The following is a 25421-nucleotide window of genomic DNA, read 5'->3' as shown; positions in this document are numbered from 1 at the left end:
GGACGGGACATGGCCTGGTGGCCGGTGAGTGTGTGTGAAACATATGGTCAAATATATAATATCTACAGTGTGGAGAGATTTTTCCTCTGTATGTGTGTGTGTGTATGTGTGTGTGTGTGTGTATATAGATTGGAGCGTCTCTGTTTGCCAGTTCAGAGGGCTCAGGTCTGTTCATCGGTCTGGCTGGGAGCGGAGCTGCTGGTGGCATCGCAGTTGCAGGCTTTGAATGGAACGTGAGTAAACACACAACACACAACTACAACACCTCTTCCTCTGCAATGAGACAATGTGCTATCACTTCTATTGACAGTAACCGAACACTGAATAAAGAGGAATGAAGTATGAATGAATACCAGCCTGCTACTCCTGTTACATCTGATTTCCGTCATGCTGTGCAAAACACACATTGTGCTTGTAGATAGTAACACACAACTACAGTGATCATCTGATGTCTTTGAACATGAGCATGTAGAAGAGCAGGGATTGAACTCAGCTCATCAGCTGTGACACACAGCCAGCAGCAGGGGGCACCAGCAGGGTGCACAGTGGTTCAATTACAGTATAAAGTATGTAATTTTCAGTCATGTAACCCTGCACATACACACATAAAGATGTTACGTGAGCATGAGCAGTGAGATTCCTCATCAAAGCTCTCACTCTCTCTCTGTTCGCTTCCTCTCTTTCTCTCAGGCCACCTTTGTGTTGCTGGCTCTGGCTTGGGTATTTGTGCCCGTCTACATTTCCTCCGGGGTAAATTTCCACCCACACGCTCTCACACACGAGTGTATGTCGACTTGTTAAGGCTGGTCCAGCAGGTAGACTTAGTTGCCAGGTACATTCCCTGTACAAGCGTTCCCCCGCATAGGAAATTCCCCAACTGTCTCCCAACAACAAGTAGTATGAATATGTCGTCATGCAGGAAGCCTAAATGTGATTTAAGGTTTATTGGAGGTAAACGTCTACACACGTAGTATTCCGCTGACTGAAAGAACTCATAAACTAATAAAACCATTCAGAGCTCGGCAATCTTCCGTTTGTTGTGTAATGGAGTGTTGTGACGTGTGTGTTTTCAGATCGTCACAATGCCAGAGTACCTGGGCCGTCGTTTTGGGGGAGAGAGGATCCGAACATACCTGGCTGTCCTCTCGCTGCTGCTGTCTATCTTTACAAAGATTTCAGTATGACAACCCACACCTACCACCACCATCAACACACAACTGCACACACATTTGTTGCTGTTTCCTACTATTTCCTTGTCCCTCTGCCATCAGACGGACCTGTACTCTGGAGCCCTCTTTGTTCAGGTGTGCCTGGGATGGAACCTCTACCTGTCCACTGTCCTCATGCTGGTAGTCACAGCTCTCTACACTATTGCAGGTACACAAGCATTTTTCTTCAATCTATTTTCTATATTTACCGCAGGGATGTTATGAGCTTATTTACCTCAACACATGCTCATCTCTTTCAGGCGGCCTTGCTGCTGTCATCTACACCGACACTCTGCAGACATTCATTATGATCGTGGGAGCAATCATCCTGACAATAACTGGTATGTACACACAGCTATTTCTGGAGTTGTCCACGCGTTTCTGTTATGTTGTTATGTTGTGAGCTTTGCGTACCCCGTCTGCAGCCTTTAACAAGATTGGTGGCTACAACAACCTGGAGCGGGTGTACAGTATGGCGGTGCCCAGTAAGATCATTCCCAACAGCACCTGCCACTTGCCACGTGAAGACGCCATGCATCTGTTTAGAGACGCCGTCACTGGCGACCTGCCCTGGCCTGGCATGACCCTAGGGCTCACCATACTGGCCACCTGGTACTGGTGCACCGACCAGGTACACACACACACACACACACACACAAATAGTATACAGTAGATGATCAGTTTTCTTGTGGTGGCTAGATCCCAAAACTTCCCAAATGCGCTAAGTGAGACTTCCAAGGTCTCTCCCAAATGAGCTAGTCCATTCATCCTAACTCCAATCCCCAAAGGTAACCACCTCTTTAGTTGTTTCAGGAAACACACCAAGGTGTGTGGGATTCAAAAGTATTAAGGACTCATTAGAGCCCTAGTTGGCCTTGACTCTACTCTCTCTCTCTGGAGTTGTTAGCTGTGGTGTTGATGTGAATGTTGTCCAAATAGAGATTCTCCTGCAATGATAATAAAACCAAACTGCAGGTTTCAAATGAAACAAAAATGTTTAATAAATGATATTTCTCTGCAGTCAATGGTAGACATACAACTCACTGTGTCCATGCACATGTAGACATACATATCACGTCTCTCTGTCAGAGAGAATAAAAATTTACACTTTCCCAAAACGTTGATAACCGTGTTGCATCAGCGCTAATGCATGCTGCGGAACTCTCCAATCAACCTGCACAGGTGAAGCAACAACAGAACCTCATCTTAGGAAGGAACAGTCTCTTTATTTACAACATTCACATTTGGTCCCACAACATATTTGAGACAAATGTGTCCGTCTATCCTCTGTGGCTGCACAGTTCGTCACGCATATCTGCAGTAATGAAAGTATCGTCCATCATTGGCTTGTTACAGGTATCATCTTTGTGCATCAACATTACAGAGGAGAACTCGGGGAAAAAAACACTGATGTAATTAGGAATGAACATGATCATAGTTTATTATTCGCAACACTACTGCACCTGAGTTGGCAGATGAGCCCATTACTGCTTATTCTATGTGGCACAGACAAGCTGAAGCTACATTATGTTACCAGCTGTAAAATAGCTGAGCTGTAGCAGAGTTTCACAACAAATACCACCAAACATTTGATAAGCAAGTTGGAGGAATCCCATCTAAAATGTTCATGTACTGTATGTCTACATAAACACATAGTGTGTGTTGTGTGATTTACTCTCAGATATCAGTCCCTGCCTCTAAATCTGATCCACACAGTTATAACAATTCAGTGTCTTAGCCCAGTAACAAGGATAAACAGTACAGATAATTAGGAAGAACACATTTCATATCCACCTGACACCCTTTCTAACAACAAGCAATTAGTTCTTGCAATGTTGTGCCTCAGGGGTTTAAAGAAGGAAGTGGCTAGAATACCAGAAATAGAAAAGATTCCACACTGAAGAGTCAAAGCTCACGGCAGCCATGTGGTACGAACAACCTATTAACCTGGAGTTAGCTGTTTGTTTGAGACAATTTCTTCTGCGTCATTCCTGCTCGCGCCTTCAAGTGTCTGAAGTTATTCAGTTTGGAGAAGGATAATCCCAATAACCCGGAGGGATTGGCTGCCGGCGGTTGTGGATTGGCCTGCTCGCTCTTCCTGTAGCCCGGGCTGCTGCGACGCGGCGAGCGGCCGGAACGCGTCTGTGCCTGCGCCTGGCCAGGATCGAGCTGCATTGATTGGTTCTGCCAGTAGCGGTATCCTCCGATCACAGGCCCAGATGCTCGGGCGGGGCGGTGAAAGCTTCCTGGTTTGGCGATGACTACTTTAGGTCCTCTCTGTTGCCCTTCGCGATTCGGCGATCTCGACATGTCGAACAACTAGACAAGGGGGGAAGCGGAGAGCGGTGTGACGGACGATGTGGATCATGTGTACATGCTACTGCTATGTCTTTCTGTGTATGCAGGTGATTGTGCAACGGTCCCTGTCTGCAAAGAACCTCAGCCACGTGAAAGGTGCATCAATATTCGCTTCGTATCTGAAGATGCTGCCCTTCATCTTCATCATCCTCCCTGGCATGATAAGCCGAGCTCTCTATCCAGGTGCGTGCGTACACAGGTGCAAGTGCACACAAACACACACACACACACACACACACATCTTTCTTTTGGAAAAGGTTATGACAATTTGAGTGTATACAGGTCCTGTCTTGCCTTGGCACCACAGGTAAACACACCCATGCTGGAGTGGAATTGTATTGTGGAATTGTTTTGTATGTGTGGGTGTCACCCTGTCACATTTCCAAGTAACGACATTATCAAAGGACTACCGAAATTACAGTAGAATGGAGGATGGTGGATGCACTGACATTGTTCCAAATCCTCTAAATACAGAGCCTGCTTAGATCAGTAATCCATTTCCTCCATCTGACTAATCTTTGAACCAATACTTCCATTTATAGTGCATCTGGTCACATATAATGATGCAGCTTTGGATGTAGGTGTCATTTCTTCACACATATAAAGCCACGCTGTGTTATGTAACCATTAGAAACCTTAGTGTAACCAAGACTTGTGTTTACAAAACCAGAGAGAGAGAAATACACGTCATGAAGCTGTGCTGCCTCGTTCGTGCCAAACACTAATCCTGGGAATGTCTGCACTTGTTCTCAGAGACTACTCATTCTTATCTTATCAGAGCAGAAAGGGATCTGAAGGCTTTAAGCTGAGCACTGTGTCAATATCAGATTTTTTATGTTATCACTGCAGAGTAGAACGAAGGACAGAAATGATTAGTGTCGGATCCTCACCTGTCCTATGTGCCTGTGCGGCGAGGGGAATCCCTGTCGGCGGAGATTCTGGGATTGGCGAATAAGGGCAGTGCTGTCGTCTGACTGGCTCGGTTCCCGTAGATCCAGCATGCTCTGGGAGAGGCGTGCCATGAGGTTCACACCGTCTCCTTGGCGATTGCCGCGACCTGACCCAGCCCTGACCCCGTTTGGCAGAGAGAGATCATCTGGCTCTGGTTGGGAACATTCAAAGAATTCCTCCTCTGATGCTGTGGAAACACTGGAAGGGTTGTCATTGGTTGCTTTGTCACAAATGACCTTGGTGCTGTCTTGGCTGCCATTGCCGTTGCTACCAGAGTCTTCCTCCTTTTCTTTTTTTCTGCGCTCAAGGCTCAGCCTCTCCTGTCGGGTTCTTACTTGTGTGGGGAAGGGACTTAGGGCCTCAATTTGGTCGATTTTAACCAGAGTGATCTCTGGTTGGCCGACATGCTGCTTGGGGGCGGAGTCAATGACCAACTGCAGCGTGCGGGGTTTGGGAATGGGAGGGGCTACAGTGGGCATCTGTGGAGTCTGTCTAGCCTGGTCGGGGAGTTGTGGGTTGGCTGGTATGATGGCTGACGGTGTGGGCGTGGAATCTGATGCATCAGTGTTATCCAGCTTTGGACCCGTTGGTGCCTGCTTCATCACCTGTGCACTGAATGGAGTCACAGTAGTAGAAGAATCTATACTTGTATCCCCAGCAGAGGGTTGAGCTGTACCTGCAGCCTTTGCCTTCTGAAGTAAAGTGAGTTCATCCTTGTCGGGTGGCATTATCAGTGGAGAGCTGAAGCGTATAGCCTGGCTGACCTCAAACCTCTCTGACCTCTGTAAGTGAACCTGATTGGCCCGCTTGTCGTCTCTGATGTTGATGAAGCCGATCACGTCGCTGGGTGGGTCTGGCTCTGGCCAGGTGGGCAGGTATGGGATCAGGTATGCTTTCTCCAGGTGGGCTAGTCCAGGGTGTAGGGCAGGGGCTTCTGCCACCCCCTTGAGGGGCCCTTTCTTAATTTTGAGACCAGTCGGAGTCTGGGAGTTCTTGTTGCTAGAATTCTGGTCAGAGGAGTTCAGACTTGCGTGGGTTCCCGTGGTAACCAGGGCGTATTTAGGATTGATAAGCTTCCTAGCAATAGCAGCGGACACTGGGACTGGAGCTACATGAGGCAGAGGGTCTGGGATTGGTTCATCAGCCATCTGAACCTTGTTGAGAGAGACACTTCTAGAGTTTAAGTAAAGGTCTTGGAACTGAAGGTCAAAGGTCTCCATTGCCTGTCCAGTTATTACGGTGATGAGGTTTCGGTCCAGACGCGAGGACGACCAGGTGAAGCTGCAATAAGAACACATGCAAACATAAACACTCAAGTGCTTCACCAATGAGCCTACTACACTGAATGTCACTCAAACTCCATCTACACCGAACCACATCATTGTTCCAGTTTCTCCCAGGATTTCCCAGGTTTCACCTGGATTTTACTTTAAAATGAGGTTTTCTACCTTTTTGAGCATGTGTGACTCAATGAGAAGTCGACAGAACTCTACAGTACTTGTGTCAAATACTGTATATATGAATAGCTATTTAAATGAACTCCTCACTGACACACTGTTAACAGAAATAGAACATTCACAAAGGCTAAGTTGATACCTGGGAGGTTATAATAATCCAAAAAATGCTAAAACAATCCAGAGAAGACAAATGTGTTTATGTACCTGTATGAACCAGAGATGGCTCTGTCTCCATCTATCAGGAGGAACTTCTGACTCAGAGCACCACGGACCCTCTGAGCTGTCCGGGTGTAGAACTCCACCCCTCCACAGCAGCGTACACGCAGATTCTGCAGAGACACACAGAGAAGACTTTCAGATTAGAGGGTGCATAACGGTGCCTTTAAGGGATTACCAGTTGAGGAGTGAGATAATTGAGACAAATGAAGAGGGAGAGAGAAAAGAATGAGCTGCCTTGTTGCTCAAGAACAACACTTCTCTCTTAAGGCCATCCCGACCTGATGTTTGCCGACTCTACAGGTTGGAGCGCAGGCCGTACATATGTGCATACTCGTATGACACACCCTGCAGTGTTTGCCTACGGCCCTGTGATATGGGTGTGGTTGCAGGCAGAGCGTTACCTCGTTAGTAAATGTTTTGTGCCAAATCTCACAGGAGACATTAACCACGGTGGGCACAACAAGTCAAAGTGACAGTGTGACTGAGTGGAGATAGAGAGAGCAGTTGAAACTTACGCGAGATCTGCCAATTAAAGTTGGGATGCAGGAAGAGCGAGAAAATGAAAGAGCAAACTAAGTGCAGGAATCAAACCTTGTGCCTGGTGTGTTTACTTGCTAGCAGCATAGTGAGGAACGTGTCTGTTTTCCTTCTGGCCTCCAGACCGAATTATTTTTAACAAGCCACCACTCAGCACTAAGTGTTTACTGTAAGTGACTAGACTGAACTAGTCCCAGTCACAAGGAAAGAATTACAACAACAGATGAATTTTGCCCTTGGCTACAAACCAGCTGGAGCATGAATATTATCAATGCCAGCAGACACAAACCTGTCATGACCTACTTTAATCATGTAACCCTTTGTGTAGTATTACATTTATTACTGTAAAACATGTCTTAAGTTCTGAAAGGGGGTTTAAAAAGTGTGTTTGAGAAAGCTATGTTACGCTTATAAACGGCCAACTGCCACAAAACATCATCTAGGTGTATCTATGGAGGTTTTTGTGTATGTATGCATGTGTGTGTGTGTGTGTGTGTGTGTGTGTGTGTGTGTGTGTGTGTGTGTGTGTGCGTGCGTGTGTACCTTTAGATGTCCACGGTGCATATCAGCTCTGTCACACATGGACAGGAAGCTGGGGACTGCGCCCATGTCAATGATTATATACACGGGAATCCTGCGTTTGTACGATGCGTCCAGTAGATCTCGAAAGATATCCACATCCGTAAACGCATCCATTACCACTGCTATCACCTGCACACAGACACAGAGGAGGGGGGGGAAACAGAATGGGTGGATCCTGTCAAACGGATGGCATCAACAATAGCATCGTGCCAATTGAAATTCTGGAAGGAAGTTGGCCTCTTAAGAGAAGTGCATAACAGTCAGTGACTGAGCCGTGCCGAACCAAGGCAGACGGTTCAGTCGAGCTATGAACCGACTGCTGGAAAAGTGTTTTGCAGCGGGGTGAGAAAATGTCAGTGTGTGTGTGTGAGTGTGTGTTCTGTGGGGGTCAGGACATCACTACTTGAGACAGCATCACACTCTTTACACAGGACTGTTTGTTCACTCCTCACCTACTAGGCTGCAGGGGGAACAGATCTCCCCTGAGGGATAGTAAGTGAGTTAGACAAATAACACCAGCAGGTACTGAGAGATTCTGACTGGAGCTGAGTCATGTTCAAGCATCCAGCAAATAGATTACATACAGCTTATTGGCATGTAAACGTGCTCGCTGACATCATTGCATATTCTCCACAGGTGTGTCAGAATCAGACATGTTTTGTTAAGAAGCAATTGATGACACATAGAAATTACTGCAGGCACAAAAGATAAAAGGGAGGAGGAGGAGGAGGAGGAGATAGAAACAGCAAAGTGGGGGGAAAAAACGTCTGTAATGTGAAAAGCCAAAGAACGTTATGAAGACCATGAGACAGACACAAGTTCGCTGACACGCCGTTATTAGATTCTATTCGCAGGAGAGCTCATGTGAGATGAATTTGGGAGGTATGGGTTAGCCTCCATGTTAACAACATAGCTGTCTGTGCTGTGGACAAAGAAAACATCAGACCTCTAAACGAAACAATCACCCTGTGAAAGTGAACTATAGCCAGTGGCTTAAGTAACAGGTGCAGTGCCAGCATCATACAATCCAGCACAATGACCCTGGATCTGGTGTACCCATGTGAAATGACTGCTGCCCTTTCAATCACTGGATCTCTGGGACATTTGAAAGCTGTAGATTGTGTTGGGTTGGTACTGAATTGAACTGAATGACGTAACAAGCTGCCCTGTTATGTTGTGTTGTGCTGATTGTGGTGCTGAGCCCATGGAGGTCTCCAAGCCTGACATTTGGAACTTCATTCAAAACCTCATCATCATCATCATCTTCACTGCCTACCCTCTGAGCTGACGCAATGCTCCTCCGCACGATCTCTTTGATGTGTGTCTGTCCGTCTGCCGGAGGTTGTGTGTACACCGTCACCCGTGTGACCCCCCGGTAGGAGATACACTCAGGCCAGCCCAGATCCAGCTCAGCCACCGAGCCCTCAGACCGGTCCGGCCAGTACTCCAGGGACACCGCGCAGTCTCCCAACTCCTCCCCGGACGCCGGAGTGAGGTTCCCCGGCCCCGGTGACTCTAACTTCTGCAAGTGCTCGTGTCCGGGCCGGTAAGCCTCCGCTGTGTGCGCCAGATGCTCCAGCTCCTTTTCCGAGAGGAATCCGCGGACGCCATTTTCGCAAATGTAGTCAAAGAACCCATCCGGGCCACGGGCGAGCAGAGCCTCCAGGGCCCGCCGCTGGTCCTCACTGTAGAAGAACTCCGGCTTGCTCTCGCTCACACGCCAGTTGACGTTGTGGTCGTCCAGACACTGGATCTGAGACCGCGCCATGGCCCCAGTGACCACCTGTCAATCAAAAGTTAATAAAACACTGATCCAGATTCCACTCGTCGGTCCGAAAGGTCAAATCCCGAGAGAATGCAGTGTATCATTCCGGTCGGTACTGTCAGTGTTTCCCTGTCACAGACTCGGGCCCGTGAGGAGGGAACTCGATCCACCAGCCGGAGAAAGCTCTCATCTGAGGGAAGGAGGGCGCAATAACAGTTTCCCCGATCAGGAGTTCAGCCTAGTTCTCAAATTACACACTCACAAACACGCGCGCACACACACGCACACACTCACGAACAAAAAAACACAAACACACACACACTCTACAGGTGTTAGAACAAAAGAGCCCCGCCTAACTCCACGCCTTTCACCTGACAGAGGTGAGGCGCTTGTTGTAGCACCGCTCGCTCCGGTTCACTAAGTGGAGCCGCTGGGCCTCTGGTGGGCAGATAAGCAGCGAGACAGGCAGCTGTCTGCGGGGGTGACTGTCTCTGCCTGTGCGGTGTGAGTCAAGCCAGAGCGGAACTCACAAAATGCTCAAGTCATTAAAACTCCCAGCCAAAGTGTCGAAACAGCACTCGTGACTAAGCGGAGGAGTCGCTTCTCCTCCTTTCTTCTCGTCTGGAGGCGAAGGTTCCGCTTCAAAAACCCTCAAACTGCTCGGTTAACACGGACAAAAGTCGTTAATTCCGGCAACGTTTCACAAACCAGCGTCCACTTCCAACAACATTCGCGACTACAGCTTGAATTAGGCTGTTTTCCTTCAGCGTTCAGCCAGACAAAAAGTTCTTCGCAGTCCAGTCAGTCGACACCGCGGAGTTGCCGGTTTGCTCCACCCTGGAATCCACCAACGGAAGCCCGGTGCCGGGGGCTGAAAGGTGGCGTGTCCGGTAATTGGTTCGGATAGAGGGGGAGTAAACTCCTCCCTACTGTCTGGATGGAGAGGAAAAGTGTCGGCTTTCATCTTAGAAACAATACGGAAGACAGTATGATTGAACTGTAGATAGACTTTTTTTCCCTCACTTTATTCTTCGCTTTCAGTAAGTTTGGCGTTTTTCGCGTAGAATCAATAGAGAGGCCGTGTTGGTCATAAACTGCTAGAATGGGCCGTTGGCTAAGGGTTCATCCTGGTTCATTGTGTCTGGGTAAAAATGTCTAAGTGAGTAGTAATGTGGCTTCAGGGCTCATAGGGTTTAAATGGGGTCAGGGTGACAAAAGGCATGTGAAAAATCTGCATTCTGGGTTTTGTGTTAGAAACTATTCTTTGTCCTAAGTTCATATTTCTTCTGCTGTTGTCCTGGGCCGACAGAGACGTCTCTCCTGCTTTCCCCTTTGACCCATCAATGAATTAGTGACTCCCTCTGAATGACAGAGCCATAAGTCCATATCAACTTTGCTCCTATATGCGCATATACAGTATAAGAGATGAAACCTTTATAGAATGATACAACATTTTCAAAGCTATATTCAGCTTCATTAAAGTCGATTCAGTGCTTTTGTTGTCCAATTATCTTTTACAGAATAGTTATTAATATATACTTTATATATATGTACTTTTTGTGTATTTTATTATCAGTAAAGTGTACTAAGTATGTAAGTAAGGTTGTTCTTGTTGCGACCAAAATCACAATTGTCCTTTGATTTGTATCTTTTTCCAATAAACTAATCAAGTTTAGACTGATGAAATGATCAACATGAACTTTCTGTGAAATGCTCAAAACAGTTAATATCATCGGTTTTTATTTGTATCTCACTGAAACCCAAGTTTAGCCTGACCTGTGTATCAGTCAGTAATATCCTGTGATACAGAAATATAATTCACTTCAATGTACAGTATATATATAACCCACATTTTTATTAATTCAAATTAAATTTTAGCGTTATCTCCCATTTAAGATATAGTGGCTTTCTAATTTTTTTCCCTTCAAGATGTACAGTTATCTTTGTTTGCTATTTCTGCTGTCTTTGATTATTTTTTTTAAGTTAAAGCTTCCTTAGAACTCTAAAGCAAAGTAAAATCAGTTATACATGTATTATCTACATGAACTGTGTCTGCATGTTTCAGACTCTGTAGGATGCGTTGATCCTGAAGAGTGTCTACGTGTGTGTGGAGCTGAAGTGGGATGTTCCAACATCGCTTTTCCCAAACTGGTCATTGAACTCATGCCTAGTGGTGAGAATGCTGCTGTTTTTGGTCAGATTACATTTTTAGAACTTCTGTTACTATGCTGAGTGCTCTCTCTCCCTCTCTCTCTCTCTCTCTCTCTCTCTCTCTCTCTCTCTCTCTGTGGTGTGTGTGTGTGTCAGGCCTGCGTGGGCTCATGATAGCAGTGATGATGGCAGCTCTGATGTCATCCCTGACCTCCATCTTCAACAGCAGCTCCACGCTGTTCACCATGGACATCTGGAAGAAGTACCGCAACCGCGCCTCAGAGAAAGAGTTACTACTGGTCGGCAGGTACATGAGCCGCAGTCCCTCACAGGTTCAAAAACACCTATTTATGTTAAAAACTGGGAAAAGGAACTGTTACATGTAGTAGTATAATGCCATTTGACACAATATTCCTATACTGCAAATCGGAGGATAATATGTCTGAATATCCATACTGTATATGTGGCACAACAAGTCAGCTACTAACTACAGTGTTGGATGTTATTGTGGGCGCGTGTGTGTTCCAGGATTGTGACAGTGATCTTGGTGGTGGTGAGTGTGGTGTGGATCCCCATCCTGCAGTCGGTCAACAGCGGCCAGCTGTATGTTTACATCCAGTCAGTGACCAGCTACCTCGCCCCACCGGTTACTGCTGTCTTCACCCTGGCTGTCTTCTGGAAGAGGACGAATGAGCAGGTAACACACACACATACACACACACACACACACACACATGCATATTTCAGGTGAGCTACTAAACCTTGGCAAGCACACCCATGCGTAACTCATACTAGATTCCATTCTTCACACCAAATGACACAATAGTCAACTGTATTTTTTGCAGTTTTCCTCACTCCACCTTTTGTTCAGTTTGTCCCATTTTGCACTTGGGTACAATTTGATTAACCTCAGCTGAATGCACACACACACACACACACACACATTATTCTCCATCCCAGTTTACAAATATGTCTCCACTCCTCTCATGGAAGTACATTGTTTATTAGTTCCTGTGTATGAAAGTGCTTGGCCTTGCTGCAGCTCTCAGACGATGGATTAAAATGATAAAGTCTATCAGATAAGAGAGCAAGAATACAAAGGAAGGAAAGAGTGTTAATAAAGGAGATAGCCATCAGAATATGTCATATAAGAGTTAAACTGCAGCACAAATCTTCATCACCCTCCAGCTAATACGTATGTTGAAATACCTTCTCGCTACAAGTAAAGACCAGTCGACTGGCAAAGGAAATTCCAGCCCTGTATTAAAGGAATCAGTCCTGGGTGTGTCCGCTGCCTGCAGATATGTCGTTAAACCTCTCAGCTCAAATTCACAATGAAGTCACTTTGTCAGAATCAAACTGTTATGTGAAAGAATTCCAACTGTAAATAAATTGTGTCCACATATTAGACAGTGTGTTGTGAACTTGCATGCGGTTACAAAATGCATCATGACACAGTCACCGGAGATTTGTCCAGAAAAGCATACAAAGCCTATCACTTTCACCATCAAAATAGTGTTGAGTCAGGGTGTCAAAGGTCACACTTCACAAGAGAGATGTTGGCACACTTTCACATTGTATAATCTGTGTGTGTGTGTGTGTGTTTTTGAACTAGAGCCAGAACTGTAATGTGTGAAAATAATGATTAACAATACAATTACTGTGTTTTTTCCTTACAGCAAAGCCTTGACAAGATGAATAGACATGTTAAGTGTTAAGTTAAGTGGAGGAGACAAAACTGATAAATATGTGATGAGGTACAAGAAAGTGCGTGTGTCTGTGTGGTGTGAAACGGCAGCGGTAAGATGGATTGACAGGGAAATATGCCAGCAGGATGAGGGGGGATCATGCTGTTTGAGTTTAACCGCACAGGTCACATTCTTCGCCGGGGGAGGTTGAACACAATAGGTAACAAGGTGTTTTTGTGCCGCTGCACGTGTTTGGGTTTAGATGTCAAAGTGAAAAGTGACACAATGATGACAGATTACAACGGTGGGAAAGTCAGAACATTATGAGTCTGACACACCCTGGTGTGACACAGAACAACTCCAAGAATTATGCTGACACTTTTATTGTCAACAGTAAGGTTCAGCATATGATTAAATATGTAAGGAACGTGTGTTTCATCTGCGTGTTAGCACTGCGCATGTGTTTGTGTGCGTAGGGTGCCTTCTGGGGTCTGATGGTCGGGCTGGTGGTGGGTGTGTGTCGGATGGTGCTGGAGTTTGCCTTCCCCCCTCCCAGATGCGGCATCGCGGACTCGGCCCCTGACGTGCTGCGGAGGGTCCACTACCTCCACTTTGCCATCCTGCTCTGTGGCCTCACTGCTATCGTGGTGACCACAGTGTCACTGCTCACGCCACCGCCCTCCCATGAACAGGTGTGTACTCGCAGTGCACAGGTATGGTAAATGGAAGTATGTCTATATGTAGATGTACCTAGAATTCTATACAGATTTTAAGTTTGACACATTTATGTAAATACAATGTATTGCCACCATGTATAGTGTTTATTACACAAAGTACATGTACATTTTAGTTGTACTCTGTCATGTGCCACCGTTTTGTCACACATTGACATTGAATGGAATTGAAATAATATAATAAAAAGATATAATAAATCCTATTGTTTCTGTGGTTGCAACTGGCCTCCATGGAAACCAGTCAAAGGCCATGTGATCTTCAATCCAAAGGATCACTAATTCACTGCAAAGCCAAAGTTGTAATTAAATCAGAACAATTGTTGTTTACCAGCAGGATGTATTAGATTTATAGTTTGTGTAAGCGGAGCAACATTGTCTGCAGGCAATGTTGTCTCAATAATGTACTTAGTACTCAGGCATTATTACAGTGTTTTATGAGCCATAATGTTTTGCTTGACAAGCAGATCTGGCTCAAGCCTTCAATGCACACATTCACACACACACACACAGGATCATCACCACATAAGTGTATAACCTCACATAATGTAAACATCACATTGTCATCCATCCATTCAGCACATTCATGCAGAACGCTTTTTGTACCCTGCAAGCTAAAGAGTGAGATATTCAGGAGCGATTCCAGTGGTACAAAAAACAAGCGGGTTTACCTTCTTGTGTTACACACTGATTTAGACCAACTCTAGTCACACATTCAGCTTATCTTTGTACTACTGTAAATTCATATTTATCCCCTTGATGTTTTATAACATTTCCTCTTTCTCCTCTCTGAGGTGTGTAACCTGACCTGGTGGACTCTGACTGAGGATGCACCCAGAGAAATCCGTCTGCAGAAGGTGTCCTCTGTGAGCCACCGTAGCTCCCAAGGTAGGAATGAAATATTCAGGCCACATGAAGTAAAAAAAACGGCTATTAGTTGATATTTGCTCATTTCAGCACACATTCAGTGTCACAGTAATTGTTTCAGTGTCTTGTGTGCCTGCAGGCCCTGAGCCAGTGCGGCGGATGACGTGCGGTCGGGGCACAGGGTTTTGCATCTCCACTCCACAGCAGTCAGAGGAGACTCAATCTACCAGAGTTCCCAGTGTGAGAGAGAGTGTGTTCTGGTCTAGGTTCTGCGGTGTCAATGCCCTCCTGCTGATCGCCATCAACATTTTTCTCTACGCATACTTTGCCTGAGTGGAGAACCACATTTCACATCCTGCCTCGCCCAATCCTGCTGAACTCTTTCCAGTCAATGTCTCAAGTATGAACTAGAAACTCCACCTACCTGCCAAACAGCAGCTGAGGTGTTCAGATATAGGAATATGGAGATACTAATTGCTTTTATAATTCATCTGAAGCAATCAAGGAAATGTATATTGCGAATGTCATTTTCTGTGATTGTTCTCATTTGAAATCACAAGTTATCTGATCTTGGCTTTCCAGCTTAAGAGTACTGTGCTGTTCTGTTAAATGTGATACGTCAGAATCTTACACATACACTTTAAGTATATGTATATATTTAATCCCTCCTTCAAGTTTAAGCCATCAACTCATTCACCTAAACAACACGACTGGGAATATGGCACAATGAACAGGCAGCAGAGTGCAGTTCAGCATAACAAAAAAGTAGTTTTATGGAGCCACGGGGGTGTAAAGATCACAGATTAACATCCTCTGCATTCTTTCAAACATATAATCGTGTTGAGTCACCGCCAAATCCTGTTGTTTGGAGGAATGGAGGAATTAGCTTTTGCTTAGTTTGTGTCTGATGTCTGTCTTGATTAGAAATCCTTTTTAAACCTAGTTAGATAAGTATTAGACAAAATAATAAAGGCATTTTGATAAACCTCATCTACAGTTTAATTGTGGAATCAAATGGATGAATCAGTGGATTAACTGAACTTGCTCAAGTAAAAATGTTTTGTGAACCAAACCTACTGTTACAACTTCCTGCCATGTGATTTAATGTGTTATTGAATCTAATCTAAAAGTGTTGCAGTGTTTGGACCCTAAAATGACACCTTGACACCTGCATTTAGAGTTTACTAATTGTTGTTTTAGTTCAATAAGCAGTATTGGAGAGATGCAGACAGTTGGATGTTAAGAACCTGACAAAGACCTCTTTTGTTTCCTTGAATGTTTTTTTCTTCATGTGATATAAAGATTAAAGATCTGTGCATTAAAGCTCAAAGTGTTTTGCCAAGACTGAAAGCTTAAACATATCTAATCTCTCATATCACTCTTTATTTGTCCTCTGTGTAGTTTCCTTCAGTTACTACGCTGTAAGGGAGAGTAGCAAGGGGAAGGATACATAACATAGCAAGTCAAAGTGACAACAAAATCATTTTTTCATTCAGGTTTTTAGTTTCACGGGTTGTTGGTTCAAGCGGGACAACTGAATAGCAGTCAGAGGGTCTGTAGCTCGATGTGATGTCAGTGTCAGTGGTAAAGTGGCCGGACGCATTCCGGCGGAAACATTCCTACTCGGCCCCTGCAGCGCCCCCTCCAGCTCAACGAATTGGAGCAGTCCAGCAGATCGATGATGTCGCCACGCAGGAAATGCAGGCGGGCGCTTTGGGGGGGCTTGTAGTCACAGAGGGCATGAGCCAGACGAGGCCTCTAAACAAAGACAAAACCAAGCAGCGGCGTCAGACAAACAGGTTGCGTGTGCAACTCAGGACATGAAGGATAACGCTTGATGTTTTGTCGTACCCCTAAATCTGGCTCCTGGGGGCATGTGGGGGATTCTCTCCCTGGGCGAGCATAGAGGAGAGACTCCAGAGAGCTGCTTTTGTAAGGGTTAGGGTAGGGGTTACTCCCCGGGTCAGGCAGCAGGCGGGGGGACCTTTCTGATGGAGGCTCTCTGAGGCACACCGCTGTCTCCACGGCGATGCTGTGAGTTCTGTAGAAATCCACCAAACGGTTGAGGGAGGAGAAGGACTCGTCCCAGATGCAGTACTGGCCGGCCCCCTCCAGAACTCGGAAATGCTCCACCCTGTCGCCGTAGCTGAAAGAAGGGTGGAGGATGAGGAAGGAGGGAACGATGAGGGGGATGAAGGGAGGTGTGCATGTGTCCTTATGCTCCGCCCCCTGATAGAACCCACTTGGAAACATTGCAAAGAAACAACACACGCCACTCTGCATTCCTTAAGCTGTGTCTGTAGGAGACCAGACACTCTGAGACATCACAGACAATCATAAACACCAGGATGTAAGAGCCCAGTCACAACAAACGCATGCCTGTGGAAAGACAACGTCATCACACAGAGCTGCACATAAACACAAATACACACACTGGTCACACGGGTCTTTCTAGGCCAATATTATTGTACAAAGATGCACCTAGTGTCCAAACACATATTTTAACGTCATTTTAAGGTCACAGCATAAATATGTCAGGTTTTGTTTCACTCAGATTACCGGTAGTGCAGCAATCAATTAAAATATAGAGAAACGGTTTATGTTGCAATGTTAAAAGAATCTTTTGGAAAACATTCCTGCCCTTATCTGCCCTTGATCCAAAATGGCAGCAGTAGTGTTTTCCTTCAAGTTTCATCACAATTTGGTGCATAACTTTCTGTGCAAACAAAGAAATCAATCAAAACATCACAAATGTATGAAACATGATTAAAGATCTGATGGAACATGCTGATCGCCCCCTAGTGGAGATTTTGCCGTATTTTTAAAAGTGAATTGTGTGTGTGTGTGTGTGTGTGTGTGTGTGTGTGTGTGTGTGTGTTGTGATGTGTGTGTGTGCGTGCGTGCGTGCGTGCGTGCGAGTGGATAAGAGCACACATCTTGTGTCTCAGCTCTTGCAGGCAGACAGATGCTGAGCGCCGAGAGAAATCTTCGTCTCTGCCATGTGCTTAAGCATAAACATGTGTGTTACATTAAGGTGTCTGTTTGTGTATGTATGTATGCATGTGTGTGTGTGTGTGTGTAGCATGTGCTCAGAGCAGGATGTACTTGCCTACCTGTGTTTAATTACACACCATGCATAAGTGTATTACATAAGGCCCTGATGACAGAACACATTTAATTCACCCTCAATGATTAAACACGTCCCATGCTACATTAGTGACCCAGATTACACATGCTTACACACACACACACGCACATACACACACACTCACACACACCCTATGAAGTTTGTGCAGCTGTGATATTTTTGGAGCGACGGCTTCTCAAAGCACTTATTTAAATAGTCTGGCTCCACCCTTCGCTGACCCCTACAAACACAAACACACACCCACCCACACACACACACACACAGACACAAGTGTGGAAACAAACAGAAAACACAAGGAGCATTTGAGGTTCTATAAGATTAAACACATGCAAATAATGTTGCACAAACAAAAGCACAGAGAACAAACATTTTAAATCTTGTCGACATGGCAACATTGCGAGGAAACACTACAGACTTGCACGACTCTCACAGCGTTTCCCTTTATTTACATGTCGCCCTGAATGAAACTGTATGTGTGTGTTGACTGACCTCACAGAGACAGAAAACTCTCCTGGAGCCGACTCGCTCTCTCTGACCAGGAACACCCCACTGGCCTGGCGCCGCAGACGCTGCTCGGCCTCTTGTCTCGTCACCCTTCCTGCAAACCACCTATAGAAAGAAACACACACACGGCCACACACACACACACACAGAGGCGAAACACGAGTGGTCAATTAATGATTCACCCCTTTCACATGAGCAGAGTAAGTTGTTTTCTTACGGATGTGGGAGGAGAGAAACAAAGCTCTCTGGCACGTAACCACGCTTCCCCCGGATCTCTGCTGTCAACCAGCTTGAGTCATCCTCCATTTCTGTCACCTATAACACACACACACTTAACATGCAATATTTGTATTATTCTATAGCCTGTCGATGTATAAACCCCCACACACACACCTACCTTGATCATGTCTCCTTTTTGAAAACTCATCTCATCTGCTTCTGATGCCGAGAAAGAGAAAAGTGCTACAGCCTCCATGATGAAGAGGAGCAGAGTGAGCCAGAGAGAGTTTCACTTTATGAATGAGGAGAGAGAGCAGAGCAGCGTGAGGAGAGTTACTCCATTAAAGGATGAGACAGTCTGTGTGTGTGTGTGTGTGTGTGTGTTCAGTCAGTCATTGACAAGCTGCTCATTAGTTAATGAGGACATCTTTCTGTGCGCATGTTCTTCCATGTGACTGTGAGTGAGTGAGTGAGTGTGTGAACATTTGGTAGCTGCCCCTCCATCTAACATCCACACACACACTAGGGCTTTGATAAGACACATACACCTGGGAAGGCGGTGACGCAAGAGGAAGAAAGGAGAGGAAGGAAAAGAAGCTCCACTGAGACGGAACCACATCAAGCGTCGAGAGGAATCAGCTGAGAAAAAGTATTTGGGCCGATGCGCATAACAAGAATACAGATTGTTCCCAAACTTTCATTAAAACCTTCTCTTTCTAATCATAACACATTTATATCTTAATATCCAGAGAAGATAAATGAGCTGGAGTCTAAGCGAGTCCATTAGTGATCAGTCAGTGAGTTTGGTAGAGTCACAAAGATTATTACACTGTGTCCTTAATCACAGCACTTTATTTTACACTGAATCAGATCCATTACATAAATTCCTCTAAGTGACTGCAGGGTATAAAAACAGACAAGGAGCCTGTTAAAATGTATACATATAGAAAATAAGTTGAACAATCAAGCATGATTACAATCAATCAATCAATTCAAATGTTTTCATTCATCAGAAACGCGAGAGGATGAAGACTTGACTTGACTCTCTGTTTGTCTTTGTTGACTCCAGCCTTCATCACGCGTTACTGTAACACCATGACTCACTGCGTGTCACACACTGAGACACCCACAGAGTTGTGGCTTTGCTTGGTGCAGCAGTGTGTGATGGTCAGTAGCAGTCTACTATGACCTCCTGCCCTGGTTGTGTGTCTGGACGAGTGTGTGCGGCACTCGCGGTGAGGATGTCCTGCAGCAGCGAGAGGGGAGAGTTGTGGACGTGGTCACTACTTTGCGTCAGGACGGCGAGCCTCTCGTCTAAATCCAGAGACCTCAACAGCTCGCACACACTCACACACACGTCGCCGTCATCACCCTCACTCACGCTCTCGTCTCTTGTCTCGTCACACTCTCCGGAATCATCCCGGTCTGCTCTCATCTTCATCCCAATGATCGTTCTGATCTCTCGTCCCCAGCCCCGCGCCTGCAGTTTACAGGACGCTTTGCAGGCTGTTGCCATGGCACCAGCAGCCGTGGCTCCTGGTGATGGAGGACAGACGGTGTCCCTGAGTGTTATCAGCAGGCGACAGGCCTTCAGGCAGACAGGTCTGTCACAGTCAACCAGACCACTCAATAATGCTGAGATGACGCGCTGCTCCATTAATGTGTCCAACACACTGGACACATCTGACTCCTCACCAATCTGTCCAATCATCTGTGGTCCAGTGTGTGTTTGAAGCGTGGAGGCATAGGGATGTGACAGCTTCCTGTACCCCCTCTGACCTGAAAGGGCTTCATCCAGCAGCAGCTCTGCCAGCTCCAGGGTGTGAACTTTGACCTCCCAGTCCAGGTCAGCGCTGCCCAGTGAGAGGACGGTGCGCACAGATTCTTTTAGAAGGGAGGGCGAGGAAGATGATGGAAATGTGTTTGATGAGGATGAAGTGAACCATGTGATGAAGTATTGTATAACCGCCCTCCTGGCAAAGCCCTCGGTGTCCTCAGAGAGAATGTCCAGCAGCTTGCTCACTATTTCAGTCTGGAGGGACGAAGACACACAGATGAAAAGTTACATTGTTTGATTCTGGTTCAGCTGTGAACAAAGTGCAGCGATGAGTCGCAGGGTAAGAACATAATATGGGCTGAACTCGACGCAATCTTGGAAATATCTGTCATCCACTGTGCGCAAAGCGTATGCAAACACGTGTCAGAAGATGTTTACATTAGATAAGACAAGATGGGAAACAGGGAAACCCTGTGTGATGCAGCATAGAGTCAGATCACCCTGTTAGCACCTTCATCACTCAGGACAAACACATCTGATACTTAAGCTCCAAAATGAGGACAAATGGAAGAACGATGACATCAACTGGAATCCCACACGGCTGTGAGCTAATTATCTTTGTCTTTGGCCCACAGGTTTCTCATAATGGAACGCTTCAGAGACAAGGAATGACGGCACTCGTCATCGTCTAACATTTATCATCAAGCAATTCTCCTATTTGCTTAAATCAAACAATTATTACAAACATAGAGGAGTCGGTCGTGTGCCCACCTGCTCCCGTGTGAGTGCTGCCCCCTGCTGCCAGCCACGCCTCAGAGTCTGTGCCAGTGCAGACGCGGCGCTGGCTCTCACGTAACTCTCCTGGTCGCGCAGCGCCTCCATTAGGATGGAAAGAGTACTGCAGCCCAGCAGAGCTTCACACGCACACGCCTCCTCCTCTTCTTTCTCTGCTGGTTGTGGGAACACACGCACACCCGCCAGCTGGCCCAAAAACTCCACGGTTGAGTCTCTCACCTCCCAGCGCATGTCACATACACGCTTCTTCACCGCGTCCAGTAAATCTAAAAAGGACACACACACCAACGCTGTCAATAAGACACGTCACACTGCATGTCCCAGTCAAGTGGAATGAGGAGGCGGCCGGTGAACTCTACCTCGCCTGAGCTGCTCTGCCACAGAGGAGACGTCCGCACACACACTAGCCCACCTCACTAAGGCCTGGTAGGACTTGTGTAGCACCTGAGGAACAACAAGTCATTTCAGTGACACATAACAGCACTAGAGCAGCTGATCCTTCAGTCCTACAACTCAGACTGCAACTGGGATTTGACTATGAGGAAGTTAATGCAGGTTTGAAACTTGATGTGACGTATCCAGTACAGTCTGTGTGTGTATAGTATAAAGTTGTACAGTTTGTGGAATCCAAACTTTGAACTGTTCTCTGAATCTTAAAATACAAGCAAAGAACTTACAGTCGGGTCAGAATCAGGATTGTGCAGATATTGTATCAGAACTGTGAACACGTCACTCATCTTCGCCTTCGCTCCTGAAACAAACATAAGAGCATCCAAACTGATTTGCTTGATCCGTACCTACACAGCACCTCATGATCTTTTGTCGTGCTTGCTATTACTCTTTCTCACACACACACACACACACACACACACACACACACACACACACACACACACACACACACACACACACACACACACACACACACACACACACACACACACACACACACACACACACACACACACACACACACACACACACACACACACACACAGTTCCATGTACCTGGGCTGTTGCAGAGAGCTGTCAGAGCGTCCAGAGAACACTTCTGAAGCTTCCCGCTACCAATGACATTCCTGCCCACGTCTTTACAGTGGCCGGGTGAGGGAGCATCCTGGCCACTGCTGATCCTTAGCAGTGACAGAAGTGCAGTGACGAGGGAAACTGGAGCACAGGGGAGGACGTCCTGAGGCTGTGAGAGAGAGAGAGACAAAGAGAGAGAGAGAGAGAGAGAGAGAGAGAGAGAGAGAGAGAGAGAGAGAGAGAGAGAGAGAGAGAGAGAGAGAATATTAGACTTTTCCTTTCCATTCAGCAGAAATGCCTCCCATAATCTCTCCCGTCTCACCATGAGTGCGATCTGTGGTGCGTTTGTCAGACAAACACAGAGCAAAGAGACGCAGGAGGCTTTAATCTTCAGCTGTTCCGTCATTGAAGTGCGATGTTGATCTGCTGGATGGGTGGTAAATAAGCACAGAGTCATAGATGCTCCACAAACAAGCATAAGGAAGAAGAACGTGAACGCTTTCATTGTGTGTATCTGTTCTTCTTACCAGCAGCATGGGTGCCCAGTAGATTCTGACCTGTAATAACCTCTAGGGGAAGCATCATTATTCCCACGGCTCTGGCTGTGTGAACAGTGTCCCTACACAGGAAAAAGCACTTATTGGTGATGTATTGGTAAATGAATTGTTATTGGTAAAAGTTATTTTGACAGTAAGTCCAATTTCCAGCGTGACACGTTAGACTCCAGCTGTGAACAGATGCTTACTGACGGCCTCTGCGGAGGACAGCGGCTGCGGCGTGAATGAGGTCAGAGGGTTTGTTGATATCCAGCATGGACGACAAAAGACAGAGGACTCGCTGGTCTGGGACACTTTCTTCCAAACCGGAGCCGCTGAAGACAAAAGTTGAGAGCTTTGAACACATCTGTCAGTAAAGTCACACAGTGAAGCCATACACAGTAGAGTAAAATGACTATGATTAGTTATTCATATGTACACAAACGAGTCATTACATGTGCCATGAATTGGTTGGTTGGTTGGTTGGGTTAGACAACTGGAATTGGATTGTGGGAGAAAAAAAATGAGATGTGTGCACCACTGCTGTGTGTTATGGAGTTAAGAGATGAGCTGTTCCAATCATCCTTCAGACTTTTATTCCATAACAGTAATAAACCGGTTGTTAGTGCATCAGCAGCTGACCTAATAAGGGAGGTGATGAGGAGCCGTGTGCAGCAGGGAGAGACTGCTCACATACACACTGTAGTTCTATCCAGCTTTATGGGAATTGATCCAATGCATTACACATTTTACTTTTTTTTTACTCGCCGCTGTTGCCAGTATTTTTCCAGCACATAATAACCAAATATGGTTAAGGTCTGCGCCTCAAGAGGGCTGTCTAATGATTTCTACAGGAATGTGTGTTTAGAGTCAGAGCCACGCTTTGTGTGATGTTTGGATCTCTGCTTCTCTCGTTAACTTGACATCACATCTCAATACATGTGCAGGTTATATCTACACTCACACAATATGCATCAAATCATAACAATTACTTTAACACTCTGGGGGGATCTGCCCAGTCCCGCTGCTACATAAAGCTTTGTTATGTTCCTTTGTGATACCTGTCTGCAGCCAGGATCACGTCCATCAGAGGCAGAGTGAGTCGACTGTAGCCTGCCGTCACCAGGTCCTGCAGAGAGCCTGACACTGTCCCGATCAGCATGTCCCTCAGAGGAGGCCTGGCCTGGGCCAAGACCAGGGCCAGCAGTTTGAGGCTCTGCAGGCTCTGATGGAGCTGTGTGTTCTCTTTGGGAACTAAAGACTTCTTAAGGTACTCTGAGATGGCAGTCATGACAGCATTGTACTCCTCAGAGAGAGCTGGGTGTCTTGCTTCCGTCAGAGTGGGTGATTTGACGCAGGTATGTGTCGTCCTTTTGTCCTCCCGACTCCTCTCTGTCCCGTCGCATCCTCCTGGCAGCCCCGGCTGGAAGAAGAGGAGGATGTGGGCGAGCAGCTGAATGGCAGCAGAGGCAACAAATATACTTGTATCTATCTGGAGCTGTAGAAGGAGGTTTATGGCACCTTGGGTGTAATAAAAGACAAAGACAGGTTGAGATGTGAACAGGTATGTAGTGTCCTCATTCCCTCTACTATGAAGACCTGATGTATGTTTTTATTCCTTTGTAATACTTTGTAATAATAGTATGTACATAATTAAAAGGTGACTCTTCTTTCCTCATGAAAGAAAAATAGCTGCAATCAACATTATTTGAAGTTGCAATTGATGAGGACAGACAAACCTTCTCATTTCACATAAGGGTTACCTGTCATTCCAAAGAAGTGGAGAGCCTTTGGGTGCTGCATCATGCTCCTTAACCCCTGGATCCATCCGATCCGTATGCAGGGATCCTCCCAGAGCCCTGCGTCCTGCCAGTGCTGCTGCTCATAGACCTGACCCAGGGTGAGTCTCTGCTGTAGGAGAACAACGCCTGTGTCAGACAGTGATGTGCTGCCTTTAGGGTCTAATTCAAACTAAAAGATGACCCGAGTCCTACCTGCAACGTTTCAAAGTTTCCCTCAGTGGCAGCCACTAACCCTGTGAGTTTGAGGGTGAAGGAGAGGACAGCAGGGTCTAAAGCCCTGTTGTAAATCACAGTGGATATGTATTCAATGAGACACGGGCAGGCGTCCAACAAAGATCCCCCTTTAACAAGACACAAGATGGACATGAGACAGTGGCACAGATGTTATATTCATCTACTACACATTCATATTTGGTCAAACATGCAGAAAGTCGGGACAAGTTTCAATTTAGCATCCAAGTCAGCACTTTTCTTTAAAATGAGGTAACACCACCACAAATATAAGTACACTTGACTCCACCTTGAAGGATAAAGACCAAACTATCGCAGCAGGTCCAGTACTAACCAGTCTTGGTGAGCCCCGTGAACCAGTCCAGCAGTTTCTCCAAGGAGGTATCATCGGGTAAAGACTTGGCAGAGTCCGCCAAGACTTCACACACACGGGGAAGTAGCGCCACACACTCTCTGTCCATGGTGCTCAAGTGTGTGTTGGTGTTCATTAGCCCTCGGGTCGCCACATGCATTGTCAGATTAGGCGCTGACATCGTAAATTAGCTCTACTGTTAGCTCGTTAGGTTGAAACTAACACCGAGTCCCATGTAAAGTCCAACGCGTGCTCTGCAGTGTTGTATCAGAAGAATTATTTGAATATTTCGGTAAAATGTAGTTTTTCCCTGTAGTTTTGGTCATTGTCTATCTCGCGGGAAATAGTTTCAGATTTACCGGTACGTCGCTTCCTTCTTCTAAACCAAAAGCGTCACAATAAAGTGAGTTGCGTTGTTTATTCGATCTGTCGCCGTGTGGATAGGGTAAACCCTATGTCGAAATCTTCTCTTCTGCTGGTCCTGATGTTTTACAACACTTCCACTTCGCCACAGCGC

General features: G+C 46.1%; 4 protein-coding genes across 7 annotated transcripts in view; 1 reads left to right on the top strand and 3 right to left on the bottom strand.

Moving 5' to 3' along the window:
- The window catches only part of slc5a10 (solute carrier family 5 member 10), a 15867-nt gene extending 43 nt beyond the window's left edge, over positions 1 to 15824 (top strand). Inside the window, exons 1-14 of the mRNA XM_076147894.1 lie at positions 1 to 24; positions 129 to 233; positions 691 to 750; positions 1074 to 1178; positions 1272 to 1377; positions 1469 to 1549; positions 1634 to 1839; positions 3614 to 3749; positions 11143 to 11250; positions 11385 to 11535; positions 11757 to 11925; positions 13393 to 13608; positions 14442 to 14535; positions 14654 to 15824. The exon at positions 1 to 24 is cut by the window's left edge and continues 43 nt beyond it. Coding sequence (XP_076004009.1) covers positions 10 to 24; positions 129 to 233; positions 691 to 750; positions 1074 to 1178; positions 1272 to 1377; positions 1469 to 1549; positions 1634 to 1839; positions 3614 to 3749; positions 11143 to 11250; positions 11385 to 11535; positions 11757 to 11925; positions 13393 to 13608; positions 14442 to 14535; positions 14654 to 14847 — 1746 coding nt within the window. The 5' untranslated portion in view covers positions 1 to 9 and the 3' untranslated portion in view covers positions 14848 to 15824. The remainder of the gene's footprint in view (positions 25 to 128; positions 234 to 690; positions 751 to 1073; positions 1179 to 1271; positions 1378 to 1468; positions 1550 to 1633; positions 1840 to 3613; positions 3750 to 11142; positions 11251 to 11384; positions 11536 to 11756; positions 11926 to 13392; positions 13609 to 14441; positions 14536 to 14653) is intronic.
- Positions 2185 to 9987, bottom strand: fam83gb (family with sequence similarity 83 member Gb). 2 transcript variants are annotated; one of them, XM_076147892.1, is made up of 6 exons: positions 9354 to 9987; positions 8589 to 9321; positions 7274 to 7441; positions 6179 to 6303; positions 4457 to 5798; positions 2185 to 3527 (listed from the first exon to the last, which is right to left on the bottom strand). In XM_076147892.1, exons 2-6 carry the CDS (start codon positions 9078 to 9080, stop codon positions 3162 to 3164), a joined length of 2493 nt encoding a protein of 830 aa, XP_076004007.1. In that variant the 5' UTR covers positions 9081 to 9321; positions 9354 to 9987; the 3' UTR covers positions 2185 to 3161. The 2 variants fall into 2 exon arrangements, with proteins under 2 accessions (XP_076004007.1, XP_076004006.1); XM_076147891.1 differs by having other exon boundaries at positions 8589 to 9334; positions 9368 to 9987.
- Positions 15825 to 15981: 157 nt separating the features above from the next.
- LOC142996987 (GRB2-related adapter protein-like) lies at positions 15982 to 18641 on the bottom strand. Its single transcript, XM_076148130.1, has 5 exons — positions 18564 to 18641; positions 18384 to 18481; positions 18152 to 18271; positions 16499 to 16660; positions 15982 to 16270 (listed from the first exon to the last, which is right to left on the bottom strand). Exons 1-5 carry the CDS (start codon positions 18639 to 18641, stop codon positions 16093 to 16095), a joined length of 636 nt encoding a protein of 211 aa, XP_076004245.1. The 3' UTR covers positions 15982 to 16092.
- A 599-nt stretch (positions 18642 to 19240) lies between these two features.
- On the bottom strand, positions 19241 to 25338 carry brat1 (BRCA1-associated ATM activator 1). 3 transcript variants are annotated; one of them, XM_076147816.1, is made up of 12 exons: positions 24887 to 25338; positions 24514 to 24662; positions 24283 to 24430; positions 23581 to 24040; positions 22729 to 22854; positions 22511 to 22602; positions 22306 to 22409; positions 21966 to 22152; positions 21635 to 21708; positions 21317 to 21401; positions 20934 to 21223; positions 19241 to 20417 (listed from the first exon to the last, which is right to left on the bottom strand). In XM_076147816.1, exons 1-12 carry the CDS (start codon positions 25083 to 25085, stop codon positions 19554 to 19556), a joined length of 2778 nt encoding a protein of 925 aa, XP_076003931.1. In that variant the 5' UTR covers positions 25086 to 25338; the 3' UTR covers positions 19241 to 19553. The 3 variants fall into 3 exon arrangements, with proteins under 3 accessions (XP_076003931.1, XP_076003933.1, XP_076003932.1); XM_076147818.1 differs by having other exon boundaries at positions 22306 to 22406; XM_076147817.1 differs by having other exon boundaries at positions 24283 to 24427.
- Between the last annotated feature and the right edge of the window lie 83 nt (positions 25339 to 25421).

Source organism: Genypterus blacodes, unplaced genomic scaffold (assembly GCF_046128005.1).
Source record: "Genypterus blacodes isolate CSIRO-AG114 ecotype Tasmania unplaced genomic scaffold, CSIRO-AGI_Gbla_v1 ptg000039l_1, whole genome shotgun sequence".
NCBI classification, from domain to species: domain Eukaryota; kingdom Metazoa; phylum Chordata; class Actinopteri; order Ophidiiformes; family Ophidiidae; genus Genypterus; species Genypterus blacodes.
This window is presented reverse-complemented; position numbering and strand designations above follow the sequence as displayed.